At 42.6% G+C, this 23,785-nt stretch overlaps 2 protein-coding genes across 8 annotated transcripts; both read right to left on the reverse strand.

The window, feature by feature from the left end:
• Positions 1 to 1,849: 1,849 nt before the first annotated feature.
• pknox1.1 (pbx/knotted 1 homeobox 1.1) lies at positions 1,850 to 14,968 on the reverse strand. Of its 7 annotated transcripts, none has more exons than XM_042425786.1 (11): positions 14,868 to 14,968; positions 12,435 to 12,547; positions 10,928 to 11,058; positions 9,436 to 9,607; positions 8,513 to 8,713; positions 7,485 to 7,635; positions 7,192 to 7,289; positions 4,976 to 5,104; positions 4,800 to 4,876; positions 3,734 to 3,900; positions 1,850 to 2,327 (listed from the first exon to the last, which is right to left on the reverse strand). In XM_042425786.1, exons 2-11 carry the CDS (start codon positions 12,483 to 12,485, stop codon positions 2,146 to 2,148), a joined length of 1,359 nt encoding a protein of 452 aa, XP_042281720.1. In that variant the 5' UTR covers positions 12,486 to 12,547; positions 14,868 to 14,968; the 3' UTR covers positions 1,850 to 2,145. The 7 variants fall into 7 exon arrangements, with proteins under 7 accessions (XP_042281720.1, XP_042281721.1, XP_042281723.1 ...); XM_042425787.1 differs by lacking the exon at positions 14,868 to 14,968 and adding an exon at positions 14,456 to 14,627; XM_042425789.1 differs by lacking the exon at positions 14,868 to 14,968 and adding an exon at positions 13,914 to 14,449 and having other exon boundaries at positions 7,518 to 7,635.
• Positions 14,969 to 15,383: 415 nt separating this feature from the next.
• ndufv3 (NADH:ubiquinone oxidoreductase subunit V3) lies at positions 15,384 to 22,188 on the reverse strand. Its single transcript, XM_042427312.1, has 4 exons — positions 22,082 to 22,188; positions 21,097 to 21,208; positions 17,608 to 19,227; positions 15,384 to 15,735 (listed from the first exon to the last, which is right to left on the reverse strand). Exons 1-4 carry the CDS (start codon positions 22,124 to 22,126, stop codon positions 15,560 to 15,562), a joined length of 1,953 nt encoding a protein of 650 aa, XP_042283246.1. The 5' UTR covers positions 22,127 to 22,188; the 3' UTR covers positions 15,384 to 15,559.
• Between the last annotated feature and the right edge of the window lie 1,597 nt (positions 22,189 to 23,785).

Raw genomic sequence — 23,785 nt, forward strand, 5'->3', positions numbered from 1 at the left:
AGTTGTGTTATGCGTAATAATTTAGCATATTTGTGTTTTTTGAAACTTTTGGTTGGACAGAGTTTCATGTTTTGTGTGTTGTCGTCTTTCAGAGAGAAGAAGAAGCTCACAGTTCATCTCATCTCAGCACAGACAACTGAACCAGCTGCAAGTTTCTTCACAACAGATTCTGTTCGTTTTCCCACATTTGACCGACGACGAGCTGACGGAGCGAAGAAGAAGAAGAAGAAGAAGAAGAGAAGAGACGAGACGGTGCACAGCAGAGAGAGTTAGGCATCGTTTATTCCAAAATAGAAAGCTCTAAGGCAAAACAGACAAGAGAAAAGTGAACAACGCTTCAATAAAAAGCAAGACAGATGCGAGTGAGGAGCCGAGGAACCGCCGAGGTTTTCACCCCCCGGACGTCGTGTGAAATTAACCATTTCAAGTCTTTAACTTTACAAGAGGGGATATAAACCAGATTACTGCAACTATCAACAGACAAGCTGTGGTACAGTACAATATTACAGATATTCAAAAAAAACAAAAAAAAACAAGAGGCACCCCAATTTGTGCAGTGATATCAAACAAATTGATACAGAGATTTTCCAGATCTTTCACTACATGTGTCTGTAGTGGCGGCGGGGGGGCGGGGCGGGGGGGGGGGGGGGGGGGGGGGGGGGGGGGGGGGGCGGGCGAGCTGCTGCAAGTCCGAGTGCTTCAGGCAGGCGATGAAGGAGTCGTCCCAACATCGCAGTAGCATGTTCATGTACATAAATAAAAATGTTTTAATGCGTGCTAAAAGTCTTGTTGTTGCTGATGGCGTTCATCGTGTCTCCTTCCAGCCGTGTGTTTGTTTGTTTTTTTCCTCTCCGTCTCGGGACAAACTTGTGATTGTGTGATTAGCATAGTGTTCTGGATTGTGCATTTTGAGAAAGTGACGCCTACACTACTATTGTAAAAATGATTAAAAAGACGTAATGTATGTTATACACAATGTGGGCGAAAAACGGAAGCTGTATTTTAAGAAAAAAAAAAAAAAAAAAAGTGAATACTGCAGTCAGATCGGTCTGAAGTTAAACTGGGATGTTTTGCAGTACAAAGTAAAATAGTTAACGATGCTTCAGCAGAAACAGGAAGCGTTCTGCACTTTAGTGTCTTTTTGACCAGTCAGTCAGACTTTGTTTTTGTGCTTCTTGGCAAGAATTCTTTAGAAATAAAGAACACATTGTAAGGCCTTGTTAGTATTGTTACGTTTAAAACCAATTTTAAATAGCAATTTTTCATCATCATCAGCATTCAATTCCTTTTTTTTTCTTCTGTTTTTTAGAAAACTTCAAAGAACCCTGGAAAACAGGGTCGCTAGCTTTTAATTATGAATCTGTACATAAATATTCCTTACAAAACAGGAGAACACAAAAAATGAAACAAAACAAAAAAAAAAAAACACTAATTCCATATGTTTGTATATAAAAATAAGCATCTCTCCTTTTTTTTTTGTTTTTTTTTGTTTGTTTTTTTGTTTTAAATCTCTCCTCTTGTGGGGCTCTCTGGTGATGAGAGCCGCGCGGAGTCAGTCGTAAGAGTGCGCACATCTACTCAAAACACAAGCATGCAAAAAGTGAAGACAAACCCTTACAGATACAACTTTAAAGTGTTGGCATCCAAACTGAGAAATTCAACTGGGGGGGACGGGCGACAAAAAAAAACAAAACAAAAAAACAAAACAAAATAATCAGTCAACATTTATTAACGGAGCATATAAACTTGCTTCAGGTGTTTTCAACACTTCTTTTTTTTTTCTTCTCTCTTTTTTCTTTTCTTCTGTTTTGATTTAATCTTTTTTGAGCTTAAATATACAAAAAAAGTGCACTCGCCTACATCAACTAAATAATTAAAAAAAACGGTTTCTGAAATGAAACTCCTGATGTACACACACACGCAGCATAAATCGCCGTTTTCAGCAGGGTGGGAGGGTTGGAAGAGTGCAGGACCGTTCCCGTTATGTCCTGTCGTTTTGTGCTCTATGTAAACCTAATGTGTGTGTGTGTGTGTGTGTGTGTGTGTGTGTACATTATGATTCGATATTTTTACGCTTGTTTGTGTTGTTGTTGTTGTTGTTGTTGTGTGTGTGCGTGTAGATCGCCATGTGAGGGAGTGTTTCCTCTACTGCAATGAGTCGCTGTTGTCCAGGCCCAGCCCGGCCATGTCCGCGTCGTCGTCTTCGTCTACGCTGTCCCCCGACTCGTCTTCGCTGTGGCCTCCCAGCATCACCTGCTGTACCGCCAGCGTGGCGCCGTCTGACGTCAGACTCTGCAGACCCTCCATGTTCATCGTCACCATCGTACCTGAGAGTCGAGAGGAGGAGAGGATGTCAGTGTTTCAAAAAACTAAACTCAAGATTCAATCAACCAATCTGATCCTGCAGATTTAGACCCGTGACAGCGACGGTTGAGACGCAGCATCATCACACGAGGAAACAACAACAACACAGATCTGTCCTGTTGTTGTTGTTGTTTACTGCTGATGTGATGAATGAATGAAAAGCAGAAACCTTTTATTTCTGCTTTAGAACAAAACGACGTGAAACAAACAATCAGAAAACAACATTTTATTTCTCTTATTCACCGGCTTTGTTCTCTCTACCGCCGCTCCCTCTCTCCATTCACCCTCTAGCTCGCTCGACCACCGCTACTCTCTCTCTCTCTCTTTTTATCTGTTTTTTTAAAAACGAGACGTGAAGCCTGACTTTACTGTTAACAAATGAAGAGAGATGTTCTATACTAGAGCACTTCCTCATCTAATGAATGAAGCGTTTCACGAGTTGAAGCAGTTGTGTTGTTTGTGTGTTTGAACGATCAGCAACAGTCATCCCTGCAACCCCGCCCCAAGAGTTCCTGTACATTTGGAAAGTAACAACCCCCCCGCCCCCCCCAAGCAGGGACTTTTTGAGGGTAAAACAGTCTCCCTGGGGCTTCATTTAGACTCCGGTTCCTCTGATGGAAACAAAGATAGAAGAAATGAGTTCTTCAAAAGGTCCCTGGGGAAAGTTCTTGTGGTAAAAGTCCCTGTTGTGCTTTTCCATCACATCTTAAAAGACTGTGGATCCAAACCAACAATGAACTGATCTACTAACTAGTATTGTATCTAAAGCCTGATATATGTATATACCGCTGCTCTGGGTCACATGTTTGGTCGCTTTAGTTTGTTTAGAAACGGCTCCAAAGACCAATAACAGCGATAACGCTGGCAGTCTCCAGAGAGTAGTTAATCTGTGTGAGACGCCACTGAGCATGTGCAGGAACTCTGTTCTGTTTACAGCTTCACTGACTTGTTCACCTCTGCACGACTCACGACTCACATTCGTCTTTGGAGCCGTTTCTACACAATCAAGAGGAATCAGATACATGAGGCTTTGATACACGTACAACACTGAGTAGAAGGAAAAATCACCAGACTGATCCTTTAAGAAGCAGGTAGATCATGAAAACTGATGAATTAAATAAAACGTCAGGAAACAACAACACAGAATCATCTTGTTGGTTGTTTGTATTTACTGTTGTTGACTCTGATGTTTGAGTTAATGAATGAATGAAAGAAAGAAATGCAGACGAGGAAATACAGGACAGAGAACTCAGAGCTGCTCTCATCAGTAAATCATCTGCTGAGTGTTTGGTTAGTTATTTCTCTGATGTGTTCAATAATTAGCCAGTCCGACTGGTTACGAGATGTACGTGTGAACCGTGCTGCGTACCGTCTGGCATGGTGACTTGCTGGTGGGTGCCTCCTCCTGATGCGATGGAGTCGGGCCAGAAGCGCTGCAGAGGCCGGTTCTGAGGAGTCTTCTTTTTGGTTTTGGGTGTCTCAGAGGAGCTGGCGTCCAACATGGGCTGCAGGATCCGCCTCCGTGCATTTATAAACCTGGAGACACACGACAACACGGGCTGGGTGAGCACCAAGCACATCATTAGATTATTAATAGTGAAGCATCAGTGTTAGAGCAGCATGTTACTGTTGTAGCTGCTGGAGGTGGAGCTAGTTTACACTACTTTATATACAGTTAGCTAGTTTAGTCCAGTGGTTCCCAACCTAGGGGTCGGGCCCCTCCAAAGGGTCAGCAGATAAATCTGAGGGGTGGTGAGATGATTAATGGGAGAGGAAAGAAGAAAAAACAAAGTTCTGATACACAAATCTGTTTTCAGTTTTTGGACTTTTTCTCTAATCTTTGATTTTTGCTGAAATATTGGATCATTTGAACATTTATTGAAATGAAAGCATGTGAGAAGTTTAGAGGGAAAAATCACTATTTGGTGGAGCTGTTAACAACTCATAGACATGTGAAATGTGACCCCGACTACACACTGCTTTTTGTAAGACGTCAAAAGCCAAAAAGGTTGGAAACCACTGGTTTCATCTTTAACAATGTGTTGTATTTTAAAAGCTTGTTATATTATCCATTGTGTCAAATCTGCATCTGAAAAGTAACTAAAGCTGTCAAATAAATGTAGTGGAGTAGAAAGTACAATATTTCACTCTGACATGTAGTGGAGTGGAAGTATAAAGTAGTTGAATAAATGTACTTAGTTACTTTCCACCACTGTGCATCACTGCTAACACACCAACTGTGAGGAAGAATATAATGTGTGTGATCTTGATGCAGGACTTTCTTCTTGGTCAGTTACTTGAACGCAGCTCTCAGCAGGTCTTCTGTGTCTCTGTTTGACCAGTAAAAAGTGTTTTCTTGTGGTTTATCAGAGAGCTGTGTTGTGTTCACCGTCACCTCTGAGGACTGTGATGATGGAAACTGTCACTCAACTCACCAGTTATTGACCTGCAGGAGAGTCAAGTTTGTCTGAGTGGCGATCTGTTTCTTTTCATCCTCTGTTGGATATGGATGCTATACAGGACAATAAAAAAAACAAAGCTTTAGTGTTTTGGTTTTTTTTCTTCAAGTGATTCAAGTGTTGAAAGACAACGAGCTGATGCTCAGACTCACCCCGATGTGCTGGAAGAGCCACGAGCGCATGACGTTGGTGGCGTGTTTGGGCAGGACGCCACGTTTGTTCTTAGTTGAGTTGTCGTCGTGATTGAAGAGGTTCAAGTCCTGGTGAAACTGCAGCTGGAGCTGAGCAGACACACACTCATTTAGTCCCAAACAACAACAACAACAACAACAACAACAACAACAGCGAGACAGCGAGCGTGGTGTGAGCGGCGCGTCTTTGTGTCTACATGGAGGCGTTCAGGTCGCCCACGTGCTGGAAGCGCTCAGAGCCAAACACACAACGACTGTAGTGACACGCCTTAAACAGGAAATAGAAGTGAAGCGTAAATAAACTCTTCAGGTCACGCTGAGACGCTGCTGACGGAGCCGCTGCAGGCAGCTGCATCGATCACAATGACAGTTAATGTGTATCTGTTGCACGAGACGTACGTGTGAAAAACGCGTCCGACACGCTTTCTGTCTGGACGCGGCGGTGAGTCTTAACACGCCACGTTCACACAATCATGAGGTGAAAACAGAACATTTGTGTTCATTGTTCCCTTCAGGTTTTATAAATCACAATCATTTTCTGCCAAATGCTTTAAACTTTTATTATTTTATTTCATTAAAGTCTGTTGTTATATATATATATATACACACACACACACACACACATCTTGTTTTATGCTATTTTATTGGCCTTTGTCACTTCAAACCTGTTTCTACACTGATTAAGGTCCACAGGTGTATTACTTGTGTGTTAGTGTTTTGCTGTTTTTTTTTTCCTGCTACTAAATAAAATAAAGAAAAAGCTGAAAATCATCATGTTGACTTCACTGTTACAGACGTGATCACTAGTAGTGGAGATGTCAACCTGAAGCATAATAAAAGGAAACAAACTGATGCTTTTCTGCCCTTAAAACTGTCTGAGAGTCTTTGGTATAATTGATCTATGATGCCATGAATGACCTATAAAAAATAAAATAAATCATAAGAAATCAATGTTTCTCCGTCGATGTTCGGCGACCACCGGACTTCCTGGAGGGGCTGTTAGCCGAGCTGCTGCTAACGTTTGTCCAGTTTATTTCTCTGATAACTTAAGATCCAGACGTCCAATGACTAAAATCCTTCTTCCGGCTAAAAGATATAGTTAAAAACCACCTAAATTTATCATGAAAATGTGGCTTAAAACTGAATAAAAGTCCATTTATAACAGTTTGTGTGGAACAACCACAACGCCGATGTATTATCTTGTATGTGTGTAAGTTACTCTTTGGTAGACGCCATTGTAGCAGACAAACACAGCGCCGCCGTATGCATCTTGTGCGTGTTTACTCTTTGGTAGAGGAGGTATGACGTCATTGACAGGCGACCAAATGAAACGGTCCGTTACTTTGATTAAATTACAGATTTCTGTTGGAAACATTTGGGATAATGTAAGAACACAACTCAACAACATATTTAACATAGGTCTAGTTGTTTTTAGACATTTTAATGTGGAATAATTACATATTATAACTTTAAATGTGCCACAAATAAAATGCAATAAGTTATGGTGAGCCACCAAAGATCCCATCACATATTAGACAAGAAGCAGCTGAAAACTTATTTTTATGGTCTTATGCTTTCTCAACCTTTTATTTGCCTTTTACTGTTATCAGCTTATTCACTTCCTGTTTTATCTTTCTTATCTCATGATTTTATTTCCTTTTATCACTGTAGGTTTTTATTGTTTATTGTATTTATCTTTCTCCTTTCTTTTAATATTATTTCTTTTAAATTTATTTTACCTGCTTGTTTGTTTCTCTCTCTGTAAAGCACTTTGAGCTGCATTTTGTTATGAAAGGTGCTATATCAATAAAGTTTATTATTATTATATTTTACAATTCTAAATCGATTCAGATTCTTAAAATGTATTTTTCTATGTTGTGAGTTATGAAGTTAAGTTGACGAGATGTCAGCAGTATGTTGTGATGTTGGTCAGGTGACTTAATCACATGACTTGATCATTTTATAAAAGCCTTTAAAATTCAGACTTTTCTTTTCTGTTTTGCAACATTTGGAAGCCAAAAACATTTCATGACGAGGTTCCTGTTTGTTCCCGGAGACGCTGATTCAGACGCCGCAGCAGCATCGTCATCATCATCATCATCATCATCATCATCATCATCATCATCATCACAGCCTGTCAAACACATGAGGAGAAGACAGGAAGAGAAATGAACTACCTGATTGTTTTGGACGCGTATTGTCCCAGGAGAAAGAGCCTGTGTTACCACCTGGCCCTGCGGAGTGACGACTGTAACGGGCTGATACACCGTTCCACCTGAGATCAACACACACACACACACACACACACACACACACACACACACACACACACACACACACACACACACACACACACACACACGTTAAGGACAGAATAATACGCTGAGCTGCAGGCTGCACAGAGAGCTCAGATCAAAGTGTCCCGCTGGTACATGACAGTATCTCAGCTGCAGTCATAACAGTACAGTACCTGAGGGAGGGGTTGTATGCCATGGTGACATACCTGCGACCACCTGGGTGGGGTTGACGGCTGTCACGGTAACGTTCCCTTGCTGCAGGGCTGACGCGGGCACCACGATTTGACCCTGAGGACTGATGGTCCCCGAGATAGAGCTGGGGGTCTGCACGACAAGAGAGCGAGCTTCTTAAAGCACTGAACACATAAAGAACATTTCTTCTTCTACTCCTAAATCTATCTGATGTTTTTACATGATGTTTGTTCATAAAAATGTTCTTTTAACTGCACAAACTTGTAGTAAATCTGTGGTTTCAGCCTGAAAAACGTCACCTGTTCGTTTTGATCATCATCATCATCATCATCATCCACACCCTTAAAACCTCCATATAAGGCGACTTGTTCTGCTCTGTTTCATTCACTAAAAACGTTCCCAAATTTGAAGTTGCTGCTGTCAGAAAGCAGCAGACGCATTAATCAGTGTCAGTCGTCGTATTAGAGGAGCTGAAACTGTTAGAAAACATGAATCCATCAGAGCAGCAGCTGCACCGTGACACAAATAAAGAGCTTTGACGTGAAGTTAGAGGCTAAAAAACATCTTTCTAAAGCAAAGATGAGAGCAGGTCATGTGACCATCAGAGATATTAGAGGAGAGACATCCTACAGTAGGTGATGCTGGACAGCTGTTTACTACTAACATAAACATCATCACATGGAAAAAAACTCTCATTCAGACATTATGACTTCTGCTCACATTAGTGTTTTCTCCTTGTAAACAACAAACTGTGTGTTTGTGACTCGTACGACGGCTCTGAATCCCTCGTGAAGTTCAGTTCGAAGTACGAGGAAACTGGTGAGCGACACAAATTCTCTTAAATCACTCGTACATGCCACTTCAGTATGAATCTGTAGTTCTGTTGCTTGATGATCCAGCGTATCAACGTGACTGGAAGCATTCCTGGTTATATCTTAGTAATCGTGTGTGTGTGTGTGTGTGTGTGTGTGTGTGTGTGTGTGTGTGTGTGTGTGTGTGTGTTGCCAACCTGACTCTTGGCGGGGGAGAAGCTCGGGGCCTGGCCTTGTACGGGGGAGTAGGGGCTACCCGGGTCTCCGCTCAGCAGGGTCTCGCTGTTCATCTTGGTCTTGAGGCAGGCGATGTAGCGGCTGCAGAAGTCTTTACACAGGTCGCTCACCTTCTCCAGCTCCAGCAGGTGGATCCGCAGCACCTGGATGGCTTTCACCATCTGTACGTTCACAAATCACACACACAAAGAAAAAAAAGGTGAATGATACAGATTCCTGCTGGTGGTTTCATGCTCTTTCTCTGACTGACAGCTGGAGGCTTTAGAAACGTAGCAATGAGCCAGCAATTAATAGTCTGCACTGTTTGAAAAGGATCAATTAATGTTAGTTAACTCTTCAGTGATCTCTACTGTTTCATGTTAAACCAGAGATGAATTCATGTTATTAATTACTGAGCCTCTAAATCTGTTAACTCAGAGGCACAAAGGCTCCTTTAATAAATAGAAGCGTAGCTGTCGTATGTATGTGGGACTAAAGAGAAGACCGGAGAGGTCAGAGGTCAGAGGTCAGGATCAGATCCTCCAGCTCTAGTGGCTGCGTCTCACCGTGCTGCTGAGGTTAAAGGTCGTTCACTGGTGAATGTGTGAGTGAGTTGGGGGTTTCTTTGTGAAATACCTCATGTCCCTGTTTTGGTTTTATCAAATACTTCACAACTAAACCTTCACTAGACATGAAGGGGACAGAGTGAGACGTTTTGTTTGTGTCAAGACGAAGCTCCGAGCAAAACATATTTCTCTCTTTTCTCTGAGACTTCTGTTGCAGCAACTGTTTTAAAAAATGTAGTTTAATATTAAAATAGTTCAAAAAGTCTTGGGGTGATTTATGGGTCAAAGTCGTGTGAAGCTGGAAGAAAATCCCGTCCTGACATGCAGAGTTATCTCACCAAGTTGTCGAGTTCAGGGTCTTCGCTGAAGAAGGGTTTTCCCTCCTTCTCCTGACTGCGGACAAAGTTCTCGATGTCCACGTCAAAGCTGGCCGAGGTGATGCAGTCAGAGCTCAGCGTGGACTGTTCACACTTCTCAAACAGCAGAGCCAACAGAGGGAACAGAGGATGTCTGTGAAACACACACACACACACACACAACAGGACAAGATGCTAAGTTGCGCAATCATTTCAAGAAGAACAAATCCTTTATGTAAAGCATGAAAAACATAAACACCACAAGGAGTTAAGAGGCCTAGAGACAACACGGGGACAGCACGGGGATAACACGGGGACAACATGAAGACAGCATGAAGACAACATGGAGACAGCACAGAGACAACATGGAGACAGCATGAAGACAACATGGAGACAACATGGACAAAGCATGGAGACAACACGGAGACAACACGGGGACAATATGAAGACAGCATGGAGACAACATGGACAAAGCATGGAGACAACACGGAGACAACACGGGGACAATATGAAGACAGCATGGAGACAACACGGACACAGCATGGAGACAACACGGAGACAAGACGGACAAAGCATGGATACAACATGGAGACAATATGAAGACAACACGGAGACAACACGGGGACAATATGAAGACAACATGGAGACAACATGGACACAGCACGGAAACAACACAGAGACAGCATTGAGACAGCATGGAGACAGCACGGAGACAACATGGAGAAAACACGGACAACGCATGGAGTCAACATGGACAAAGCATGGGGACAACACGGAGACAACATACATAAAGCACGGAGACAGCATGGAGACAACATGGACAAAGCACAGAGACAACATGGAGACAACATGGAGACAGCATGGACACAGCATGGAGACAACACGGGGACAACATGGACAAAGCACAGAGACAACATGGAGACAACACGGACAAAGCATGGAGACAACACGGGGACACTAGATGAAAACAGCACTGTGACACATGACTAATACTGTCCAATAAACAAGCTACCTGTGAAGTCACATGACTTGTTTTCAGGCCATAATGTGACTGTAAGTGTTCAGCGTGAACCTCACACACACACACACACTAACGCAACATCTCAAACAGCAGTTGAGTCCAGGCGACAGAGAGAGAGCAGGAGGTGCTGACACACCCGTTAAGATGCCAGACAGCAACATGAGAGTCACATGAACAAAGGGGAGGCCTTCATGGATGTCATGAGCTTCTCCTTTTGATAAGATTCTTATTTCTGGCCAATTTTAAATCAATACCCTTCAGACGGGGGAAAGAGAAAAGTACACAGATTTAGGAACAGATGGGTGGTATAAATGATGATGATGAGGAGGAGGAGGAGGTTTGAACATCTCTGCCTGTTCCTCTGCTTCTCTCTCACTAAGCAAACACACACACACACACACACACACACACACACACACACACACACACACACACAGAGACAATGAGTTCTACCGATATATGGAGGCTTTGTCCGCGTCCATGGGCGTCTGTGGCTCTGTGGGTGTCGGGCTGGGTGCCTCTGCTAACGTCCCCTCCATAAACTTCTGCTCCGATTCACTGTCTACTTTTACCACACCTTGCATCTGCAGGGGGGGGGAGAGGGGGGAGAGAGAAAACAAAACAAAACAAAGAAAGAAATAGTGAGAAAAGAAAGTAATAGAGTGACACAAACAGAGACAGAAACTGACAGAAGAGGTGAAGAGAAAGGCGGAGAATGAGAGTCAAAACACATCATGTGAAGAGCGAGAGGAGCTGGAGGGCAAAAGCTTCACACAGAGCCTTGCTTCATTATGAACCCTATAGAAAAGCATGAGAACGTGGTGCGAATACCACCTAAAAACACATGTTTCTATGTTTCAAATGATTTGACTTTTGATTTTTGTTTAAAGGAGTACAAAGAATCAGGACAGACAGATGTCAGTTATCAGTCACTGCCAAACACCAGCACACTTTAACCTGATTTATTATCGCTTGTGGTCGCACTTGATGACATTGTAATAATTGCATAACTCTCATTAATAGCTGGAAAATACTGTTATGCATCTCTAGTGGACAGAAGCACCTAAATCTGTGTGTTTGATGCCCTCTGGTATCTTCATATTGCTTTGTGAGCTCACAAACAACACTTCCATATCTGGTGTTACCATCTGATTGCAACTGATAATTAACCATAACAATAATAATAATAATAATAATAATAAAGGCAGAGTCCACCTGTTACCTGCTGCATGCTGCTAACATCAGAAATAACAGGACACGTTAAACTGTGGCCGTGGCCTCTGAAATACTCCACTCGAGGCGCGTTAACCGATTAGGAGTTCTTCCTCCTTTTTTTCCTTTCATACATTTTCACACCGTGCCTGCCTACAAGCAACCCGGGATCCCTTCCAGTAGCACAAATCCCATCTCCAACCATGTGACTGTGACCAACAATGACTTAGATTGAGCGCAAATGGGCTAAAAATAATCACTTCCTTTGGGTGGAAAATTTCTCATTAGTCATAGATCTTTCTCAGCTCTCGACACCCCGAATTTGGCGTTTAAATAAAGATGTTTTGTATGCAATTTACATAAGCACAGAAATACTAGGCAGAAATAGAGCTTTACACTGCATCGTACAGTGATTTATTTGCGGTTGGCCTGCCACAGACAGACAAGTATGCCGCCAACAGATTACTAAAACTGATGTAATAGCATTAACATTTCTTGAGTTCTAGCGTTACATGCATTAAGCGTTTCCCTTTGTTTGGTTATCCAGGCCGACTTATCGCCACTAAAAATAACTGAAGGGTGCTGCCTGAAACATTTAGGTGCAGTTATTACGAACACTGTCCTTTCTCACTGTTGTGTTTGATCATCTTGAACAAACAGGAACAAAAAAAAAAGAGGCAGTTCAGCCAGTTAGAGCAGGTTGTAAATGGCCTTGAGGTCCCAAACTCTATTTCTCCCTCTCACCCACCTGCTGCTCTCCCTTTGGGTACTTGTCTATGGAAACCGAGTGGGCTGCCATCACGTTCACTGCAGATGCTGCAAACACTGGGGCATTATAGAAAGCGGGGACAGGCGGCCAACCTAAACAATACACACAATTATAGTTAGGCTACCTGTCAGAGACGCCCATGTGAGGAGACACAAAAGCTTGTAATGAATTTGACTGTCATGATATCAGAATGAAAGATTATTATTATTAGGCTTTGTAAACTGGGCTGATGCCATTAAAGGAGGAATGAACAAGCTTGTTTTCATGCAAGTAACTCATGTTGAACATTAATGCTGATTAATGTAACATTACGTTGGGTGAGCATTCACGACTTCTTGTGATCAAACAGTTCTTCAAAACAATGAGACAATAATGGCGAGCTAAATATAGCATGCAGAAGAAAAGTCTTAAATGTTCTGTGTTGATATATACGCACACACGTAGGCAGTGGTGGGAAATAACTACGTACATTTACTCAAGTACTGTATTTAAGTACAATATTGAGATACTTGTACTTTACTTGAGTATTTCCATGTGATGCTACTTTCTACATTTCAGAGGGAAATATTGTACTTTCTACTCCACTACATTTATTTGACAGCTTTAGTTACTTTTCAGATGAAGATTTGACACAATGGATAATATAACAAGCTTTTAAAATACAACACATTGTTAAAGATGAAACCAGTGGTTTCCAACCTTTTTGTTGGAAAGTTGAGTTGTTAACAGCTCCACCAAATAGTGATTTTTCCCTCTAAACTTCTCACATGCTTTAATTTCAATAAATGTTCAAATGATCCAATATTTCAGCAAAAATCAAAGATTAGAGAAAAAGTCCAAAAACTGAAAACAGATTTGTGTATCAGAACTTTGTTTTTTCTTCTTTCCTCTCCCATTAATCATCTCACCACCCCTCAGATTTATCTGATGACCCCTTGGAGGGGCCCGACCCCTAGGTTGGGAACCACTGGACTAAACTAGCTAACTGTATATAAAGTAGTGTAAACTAGCTCCACCTCCAGCAGCTACAACAGTAACATGCTGCTCTAACACTGATGCTTCACTATTAATAATCTAATGATGTCATATATAATAATATATCAGTCAGAGGGACCAAACCACTACTTTTACTGCAATACTTTAACTACATCAAGCTCATAATACTCATGTATTTTTACTGAAGTAGAATTTTAACTTGTAATGGAGTATTTTTATAGTGCTGTACTGGTATTTTTACTTCAGTACAGGATCTGAATACTTCTTCCACCACTGCTGAAGTGTAACGTTATATGAAGGGACGATGTATTTTGATATGTCTTGTCAACATTCCCAAACACTTCTGTCCATGTCACTCATAAAACGTACAACAGACAGATACAGAAATCCTAAGGTACGATATAATGATAATAATAATAATAGTGAGCTAATGTTAACTTTAACTGCTGCTAACACACCCACCACGATGAACTTAGCTTTTAGCCCCGTGCTAGCTGCTCGGACACAAGTGTATGGCGGCAAGAGGAGATAAAGTTTAAGAAAGCCTTTGACCTTTAACGTTTAGCAACTATCCTCTAACTTAACTGAGATAATAGAGATGTTCGTAGACAAAGCAGCTCGGCCGTTTTGTTTTAACACAATATCGCCTGCAACGTAACGCTACACTGGCGTTAGCTCGGCAGACCCGACCGGAGGTTAACCGTCCGGCCGAGCTTCAGCTAACGTTAGCGGGGGCAGCTAACTGTGTAACTTTAAAGTGTTTCTCATGCTGGTACGGTGCAGACAAATTCACACCGCCATATTTAGCAAGAGGGGAATCACTGCCAAAAAACATGCTAACCTAGAGCTAGCTAGCCAGGTACAAAAAAAAGACCCCGCTGCGGATTGATACGAAGCGAGCCGTTTGCCCTTAATAACACGGCTTCGGCGGCTTTAGCGTTTTGCAAATTATCTACCATCTTAAATGAAAATGCATTTTCGTGTCAAATGTGTACAGTAATTACACTGTGATCAGGCTAGCCCGGTTGATCCTTAAAATCCTCCCCACATCAGTCAATCAATCAAGCGGGGACAGCTGCCCTCCGCCTCCCCTCCCCTCCGCGCTAACGTTACAACTGTCGGGCCTCGTTTCTCGCTCTCGCCCTTCGCTTTTCCACAATCCTCCTCTGCCCCCAAAACGCCGACATATTTTTTTACCCCCCCACCCCCCCTCCTTTCCTCCTCCTCCTCCTCCCTTGTATACAGATTTTTTTTTATTCTTCTTCCCGGAGATCTGCCGCTTCTGCTTCCCTTCCAAAAACACCCTCCGCTGCCCTGCCTAGGTCCGCGCTGCTCGCCCCGGGGCATTTTTGCGTGCGGCCCAGATTGTTTGATTGATAGGGAACGGAAAAAGAGGGATTTTGAGTGACAGCTTACCTGAGTGCCAATCTTCGTCACACTGACAAGCGGCTGCAGCAATCGGGACCCGCAGTTGTCGCGTTGCGTCATCGCGTAAGGGCACGCAGGGGCGCTCGGCGCATGAATATTCATGAGGTGGGCGGAGACATGACGTCCCTCTGCACCCTGCTGTGTTTTTCACTGGCTGCCCTCATTTATGCAACACATATTCTATGTATATCTTTAAACATCATCCAAAGCACACAAATACACAAACATAACAACAAGAGGCTGATTGTTTAACGCCTAATATAACGCGTATAAACCAGCATAATTAGGGCATTATGTGCAAGCAGAAGCAGGCAGGCTAAGGGAGTCAAAATTGTAATCATTAAAATAGAAACAGATAAACCACTTGCGCACTCAGCTGTATTCAAATGACCCCCCCAAGGCAGAAAAGCAGCATAAAAGATGCGTTTGATCTTTGCCTATCCCTTTATACGCTTTTCCCCCTTTATATAACACAAAACAGAATCAGACCAGACAGAAACAGGCTTTATTTCTCATTTGTGTACTTTAATAATATAACATTTTTAACATCAGGATGACATGCAGATCTGACAGGTGTCTGAGAGGGGGGGGGGGGGGGGGGGGGGGGTTGATCATACAGAAAGAGGGACATCAGCATCATCTTTAAGCAATAATCAATGTTTGCAGCCGGGTCAGCTCTTCTAGTGTCTGGGTGAGGGTCTGCCAGAGGAGGGCTGAGGGAGCCGATACTTGGCCATCTCTAGATCCAGGTCTGCGAATGTGTACGCGTTGTAGCCGTGGTGCTGGTAATTTTTATAAGTGCTGTTGTCAAAAGGCTCCTCGGGCTCCGGAGGTGCCGCTGCTGCTGCTGCAGCCTCTGCAGAGGGAGGGGGAGAAACAAAAAAAAAAAAAAAAAAGGCATGTGAGAAAAGCTGAGTCGGGTACAAAGAAGACTATCACAAATCTTCCTGCTGTTCATGCATTAAAACAAAAATGGCACAAGGTTACACCGATGCAGAGCTGGGTCTTATCCTGTGACATGTTTCTCATTTTGAGGCAACAAAAGGTAATTAAAGAGTTGATCTGGTTATTTCTGACGAGCTCTAAAATGAGAAGAAAAGTCTGGCTTGCTTTGTAAATATTTTAAAAAGATTTTTTTTTTTTTTTTTTTTTTTAAATGGGGCAGCTCATTTACATATTCACACGTGCTGACAAAGGTGCTTTATGGTGGGGGCATTTCCTATGGCGGCAGGCCCGCATTACCCCCAACAGAGTGTGGAGACACACTAGTGTGAAAAGCCTCAAGGATCATGTTTGTGAGGAGGAGGGGGGGGGGGGGGGGGGCATGTGAAGTTAAACATGCTTGCAGGCAGTAAAAGACAGCCCGCACTGGAGAAATAATAATACCAGCTGAGGCATGAAATGGGTTTTAAATAGGGCAACAAGTCAAAATCAAAGTGTGTTGGAAACAAGCTTTTGTTTAAACTGCATAAATGTTCTCTAAATACCAGTTTATATCTAAGTCTGTGTGGAAAAACCCCTGAGCATGTCGAGACAGTAAGGTTATAAACAACAAATAAGAGAGAAAGGTCTTACACGTCAACATCACAGAGAAGTGCATTTAAAGACACATTAAACATGTTCTCATTCATCAGTCATGCTTAACCCTTGAAGAACATATTTACAACGTTTAACAAGAAGAGAAAGACATGAACAAGAGGTGAAAAAGGTGAGGAGGGGGGGTTGTTCCAGGAAGTAGAATTTACCCAGTTGGTGAGAGAAGTGTAACAAAGGGCTGCAGTAACAGAACTGATGAGTATCTCAACCTGCTGTTCAACACACAGCTCTCATATCAGGTCTGCTTATATTTTTTTAAAAACAAATCAGTAACTGTGTAATCCTGCTTTCTGAAACACCTCCCCGGCCTCCAACCGCTCCCAGTGTCTGCTCGTCCAGCTGCTGCCAGGGACAAGAAGCTTTTCAACAACGTCTTCACCATGTGCACTCTAACATTACTGTTAGCAGTAGCGTTACCTGGCACCATGAAACCAAACAGCAGCATCATTACCTGTAACCTTAACATTAACTCATATACCTGGAACCCTTTTTTTCATACAAAGAAACATGTTATAAATGTTATAAATGACAAGAATGAGCCAAAAATGAGCAAAAAATAAGCAAAATATGATTAAAATATTCTGGCAGTGAAGGCGGATTTGGCAGGGAAGCAGCTATGCAAGAGAGATGAAACAAAAAGAGGAGAGGAAGAAAGCAGAAAGCATGATTAGTAGAAGCAAGCGCTATCACCTTGACTGTACATTAGCGGCAGCGACATAGTTATGTGGGCGGGGAAAAGACAGACAAGTCTAAACGTTGATGTGCAGAATGCAAGCAAAGGAAATATTGAAGAAGAAGCAAAATGTAAAAGTAATGCAACAAAACTCCCTGCAAGCGTAGTTAAAATACATGTGCACAAGGTCCACTTCATGCAAAACAAACAAACTGAAAAACAAAAGGTGGTTAGATGTGATGGAACTATTTAAAAGAATCCAGGGATGATATTTAAAAAAGCTGTGAAAGCAACAGCAACTATGTGAGGAAGCTGACGCCTGGTTAACACCTAAACACTACTCAGAATGTGTTATGAGGGATAGAGAGAAAAGTATGGTCATCTGTAGGGGCCTCAAAGATCCACAAAGAAGAAAGGGAGAGGTATAGATGTAGGGGGATAGGGTGGTGTAGTGTGTACCCTCAGACGGTTCGACTGGGGCCTCCGCCTGCAGCTCCTCTCCTGCGGCTTCGGCTATGACCGGAGCGGCGTCCACCAGCTCCTCTGCGCTCTCCGCTGGGGCGGAAACTTCAGCTGCAGCCTCAGCAGCCGCTTCAGCTTCTACAGGCTCTGCAGCAGCTTCGGCTAAGACTGGAGCGGCGTCCACCAGCTCCTCTGCGCTCTCTGCAGGGGCGGAAACTTCAGCTGCAGCCTCGGCAGCCACTTCAGCGGGGGCGGCTTCAGCTTCTACAGGCTCTGCAGCCACTTCAGCTTCTACAGGCTCGGCTGTGGCTTCTGCAGGGGCTGCAGCGGCTTCTGCGGGGGCTGCAGCGGCTTCTGTGGGGACTTCAGCGGCTTCCGCGGGGGAGGCAGGCTCTGCGGCTTCTACAGGAGCGTCAGTTGGGGCTTTTTCTGGAGTTGCAGCCTCGGTCACAACTTCAACTGGAGTGTCTACATGGGCATCGGGGCCAGCGGGAGATGCAACGTCTTTTATTACTTCTGGAGAAGGTTCTGTTGCAGCTTCAGCTGAAACGTCTGGGATGGTCTCGCTGATCTCCGGCGCAGAGTCCACCAACTCCTCAGCACTAACGCTGGCTGCTTCTGTGTGTGCAGCTGCTGCTGGAGCAGCTTCCTGTACGGCTTCAGCGGCGGAGGTGAGAGTAGCTTCAGGTTCCTTCTTAGCTTCATCAGCTTCTTCCTTTACTTCCGATATGACCTCCTGGACTTCTGCTTCTCCTTTGGGTTCTGACAACTCTTGCGCCGGGGTCCTGGTTTCAGTCTTCTCTTTTGACTTCTCGTCCTCAGAGTCTGAGTCAGAGTCCGAGTCCGAGTCAGAATCCGAGTCGCTGGACGATGAGGAGGATGATCCGTCAGCGGCTGGTTCTGCTGGTTCAGAGGAGGTTGTCTTGGCTGCATCGTCTGTGGCGGAGGCTGCGGCGACGGGCGTGTCGTCTGGTGCTGATGAGGTTTCACTGCTTGCATCTGCCAGGGGCTCAGCAGCAGGGGGAGCTGCGTCAGCTACAGGTGGAGCTGCGTCCACGATAACCTGGGCAGCATCTGAGGTGACGGCTGGAGCTGCAGCTGCTTCACTGGCAGCAGTAACAGGCGCTGTAGCTGCCGCTGCTGCTGCAGCTGTTTCTGCAGCAGCAGTGGAGCTGGCCACTGGTTCAGCTACACCTAGAGACTGTGTTGGGAAAACTCCGGGGTCTGAAAGTTTAACTGGGAAGGCAACTGCGGTCTTGTAGGCCAGCAGGGCTGCTCTCTCTTCTGAAGCCTCTGCTGCGGAGGTTTCACTGCTTGCATCTACCAGAGGCTCAGCAGCAGGGGGAGCTGCGTCAGCGATTACCTGAGCAGCATCTGGGTCAGGAGCTGACTCTGAGGTGACGGCTGGAGCTGCAGCTGCTTCACTGGCAGCAGTAACAGGCGCTGTAGCTGCTGCTGCTGCTACGACTGTTTCTGCAGCAGCAGTGGAGCTGGCCACTGGTTCAGCTACACCTAGAGACTGTGTTGGGAAAACTCCAGGGTCTGAAAGTTTAACTGGGAAGGCAACTGCGGTCTTGTAGGCCAGCAGGGCTGCTCGCTCATCTGGAGCCTCTGCTGCTGAGGAAAATGGTAAATGGGACAAGAGTGGTTAAATAATCATGAATATTTACAGACTTGGAAGGCGAATCAAAGTTCCCTAAAACTTTAACTTGTGCTTTTCTTGAATTTCAAATATATATATATATGTACACATGGAGGGAAATGAGTATTCAACATGTCAACTTGTTTTTAATGGAACATATTTCCAGGGCAGCTCTTCATATAAAACAGACAAAACATTGATATTAACTCAATAAGACAATGCTAAAGAAATCATAACATTTCAATCAATAAAGTGCATTAAACTGTAATGATTCAGGAAAAAGTATTGAACACGCAAGTAAGAAAAAGCTCTGAACCAGGTGATTCCACTAATCAGTCCTCTTACCTGTGCTAGTTAGAATCAACTAGGTTAGCACATTTTAAAAAGAGTTAGCCATCTGTGACACATCGTTTGCTACCAAGCTGTCACACAAGAACCATCTCATGATGATTAGAGCTCTGCCAAGACCTTCACAACAAGATTGTTGAGCAACGTAGGAATGTCAAGGTTACCGACTGACTCCTCAACTCCTAAATGTTCCCATAAGCAGCACTGGGGGCCGTTATCCGCAAGTCGAAGCAGCATCACTGCACCATCAACTGGCTACACACAGGAGCTCCTCACAAGATTGCAGACCGGACAATAAGAAGATTAGTCAGAAGAGTAGCCAAAGATCCAAGGACCACTGGAAAAGAGCTCCAGAAAGACCTGGAAGAAGCAGAGAGCACTCCACTGCCACGGTGTCCATGAACGATCACCTCGTAAGACTCCATTAATGAAGACAAGACATGTTGAAGCTCGTTTGAAGTTTGCTGCACAACATTTGGAGAAGCCTGTAGATCACTGGAAGGATGTGATGCAGTCAGACGAGACAAAAATCGGAGCGCCATGTTTGGAGGAGCAACGGTTCTGTGTATGACCCTAAAGCACCTACAGTGAAGTTCAGAGGTGGAAGCATTACAGTACGGGGCTGCTTCTCTTCTCGTGGTACCGGCAGGATCCACATTGTTGAAGGGAAGATGAATGGAGCCACGTATCGGGATATTCTTGACAAGAATCTGTTGCCATGCAGCAGGACAATGATCCAAAACATGCTGCAAAGGAGACTTTCAACTGGTTCCAGAGAAGGAAAATAAAAGGTGTTGGAAAGGTCCAGTCAATCACAGGACTTGAACAGAAGATAAAGATTCAGCAGCAGGATCGTGGACTCTTCAACATTGTCTGCGTAGAAGAATGAAAATCCCTCCTGAGGCTTCTCCATCAACTATGAACTACATATAAGTTAGCGTGTTTTCCTGTTTATTCCAATTTAATGCACATAAGTTTTTCATTGATTGAAATGTTATGATTTCTTTAGCTGTGATGCCTTATTGGGTTAATACCAATATCTGGTCTGAACTGCATGTGAATAGCTGCACTGGAAACATATTTACTGAAACAAATGTGTTGAATACTTACTTCCCCCACTGCATGTGTCTTAAAACAACACAAAAATGGAAAATAGACATAAACTGTTAACATTGTTTATATTGTCATGTTCACAATTAGACACAATCAGCAACACTTTCATTACAAACTTAATTTAAATCATTCTGGATGTTTGACTGGAAGGGAAAGCACATTTTAGACTCTTATGGCACGTGTTTTTTTTAACTGCAAGGGAAGAGTTACACATTAAACATTTACATCATTACCCATATTTACCAAAATAGTTTTTAACATTATGAACAAAGAGGGAAAAAAAGGGGTAAAACATCATTAATACAAAATAACAACGAGACATCTTTTTTTTTTAAAATTTAAACGTGAAACTTTATAAAGAGAACTGAATCTAACAGCCTTACTCTTGCTTGCAGCCTTTGTCTTTTTCGCAGGTTTTACAGGATCTTCAGCCTGAGTGCAGAACGCAGCAGCGGATCGAGACCTCAGGACGCCGCAGCTCTCCAGCCGCAGACACTGCAGGACAACACACACACACACACACACACACACACACACACACATAGACAAGATGTAACAATCAGCAATCAGTCATCACATTAACTACTTATTTTATCCATAAACACTTTCCCAATAGATTTTCCTCTAAATGTACTAAATGTATATATATGTTAGAGCTGCAACAATTAGTTGATTAATTGATTAGTTGCCAACAGTCATTTTTTAAGGTGATCATTTCCTACTTCTCTGATTCCAGCTTCTTAAATCTGAATTTTTTCTGGTTTCTTTAGTCTTCTGTGACAGTAAGCTGAATATCTTTGGATATGGATAAAACTAGATATATTTTTTGATATAATGTGGTATTTTTACTCAAGTAAATGATATCAATACACGTCTTTCACCATCATCATCAGGGTCACACAGGAACTCTGTGATTCTTCCAAATAGATGGTTTAAATTAAAACGTGTTATGTTGAAAATGTCTATTAAATAGTTCCAGTTGTGGAAGAAGTAACGATATTCATAAAGAAAGTACAATATTTCCCTCTGAAATGTAACGTTAGTGGAGCGGACGTATAAAGTAGCATCAAAATACTCAAGTACAAGTACCTCAACATTGTACTTGAGTAAATGTACTTAGTTACTTTCAACCACTGAATATTTATGATTATAGGTAGTAGCTCAAAGGTAGCTCAGGTGTGGTAAAGTTCAGGGAAACCACCGTCTGTTTTTCTCGGTGTTGGACCCGTCAGAAGGCGCCTCTGACCGGGTCAACAACAACCGAACCTCCGCCTGGTTTTAAATATTTTACCGGCATCGTCTCAGATCTCTGTCGGATCCAAACAAACCATATTTAGGATGTCTGGGAGATAAAAAGGTCGCTGTTACCTTGAGAGAGCCCAGTCGCCCTAACCGCAGCAGAGAGGTCGCCATCTCGTCGTGTAACACCGTGTTGTGCTCCGGTCGGAAACTGAGGAACAAACTCAAAGGTTCCGCAGAGAAACCGACGTGAATAAAAACATCTTCAGCTTCTCTGCTGGTTTAAAAAGTTATTTCATTAAACTGTGTTTTTACCATATAAACTTTCAAAGCAAGAAAAGACTTAATATCCCCCATTTTATTTCATTATTATTATGTTTATCTATCTGAAACCTCAAGTACGTTTCACATCGACTTTTTACATTCACAGAATGTCTCAAGCTGAACAAAAACAGAAAGAACAACATGTCTGTTATTATTTTGAGATTAATGTAAAATGTTTATCTTCTGTGCATTTATGTTATTATTATATTGTTCTCTGTGTTCAGGGATTTATTCTGTTCATGTTCTCCAATTTGTTCTGTATGTTCTTTGTCAATAAAGTTGTGAAGGGAAAAAAAGAAAAGCGTAACACACCTGTAGTGTCATTTCAGTCACTTAGATCATTTAAAATAATATAAAACGTAATTAAATGAATAAATAAAGTAAAGCAGAGTTGTATGGAGGTTGTTACTCTTCGGATCCTGTTTGAAACTTCTCTTTATTTTCTCATATTCATCTTTATAAGTCTTCCTGTTCTCAGTTTTGCTGGCGGAGGTTTAGCTCAGCGGTTACTTCTCAAACGATTTGTCCAATTGTTCTCATAACTAACTGGTCCCTCGGACTGGTGGTTCAAACCACGGGCGCTGCCCTCTGCTTTTTCCATCATCATCTCCTTTTATTAACCCTTCTGTGCTGAAGTCATTTTTATCAATATGTGACATTTTTATTAATGTTTAGAGGCTTTAAAGATCAAGTCGAGAAGCTCAAACACAGTCTGTAAACTAACGATATTCACATATAAGCTGCGTGTGTTATTGTACTGTTCAATACCTCCAACTATCTAATGAATATGATCAAACTATCGTACAAACAGACATACCGGGCTCTGAAATACGTTGTAATTTCAGAATAAACTAAAACTCACTGGAACTTTATGTCATGACCCTCAAAGCCCAGCAGATGGCGACTAAACTCACCTGGAGCCCCAATGAGATACATCTAGTATATATGTAATACATACAAGTATATACAGTATATATACACAATATATACAAGTATATATGCAATGTATACAAGTATATATACAATATAAACAAATATATATACAGTATATAAAAGCAGTGCTAAGTACATTTACTCAAGTACAGTTTTGAGATACTTGTACTTTACTTGAGTATTTCCATGTGATGCTACTTTCTACATTTCAGAGGGAAATATTGTACTTTCTACTCCACTACATTTATTTGACAGCTTTAGTTACTTTTCACATGAAGATTTGACACAATGGATAATATAACAAGCTTTTAAAATACAACACATTGTTAAAGATGAAACCAGTGGTTTCCAACCTTTTTGGCTTTTGACGTCTTACAAAAAGCAGTGTGTAGTCGGGGTCACATTTCACATGTCTATGAGTTGTTAACAGCTCCACCAAATAGTGATTTTTCCCTCTAAACTTCTCACATGCTTTCATTTCAATAAATGTTCAAATGATCCAATATTTCAGCAAAAATCAAAGATTAGAGAAAAAGTCCAAAAACTGAAAACAGATTTGTGTATCAGAACTTTGTT

Source organism: Thunnus maccoyii, chromosome 11, assembly GCF_910596095.1.
Source record: "Thunnus maccoyii chromosome 11, fThuMac1.1, whole genome shotgun sequence".
Classification (NCBI taxonomy): Eukaryota; Metazoa; Chordata; class Actinopteri; order Scombriformes; family Scombridae; genus Thunnus; species Thunnus maccoyii.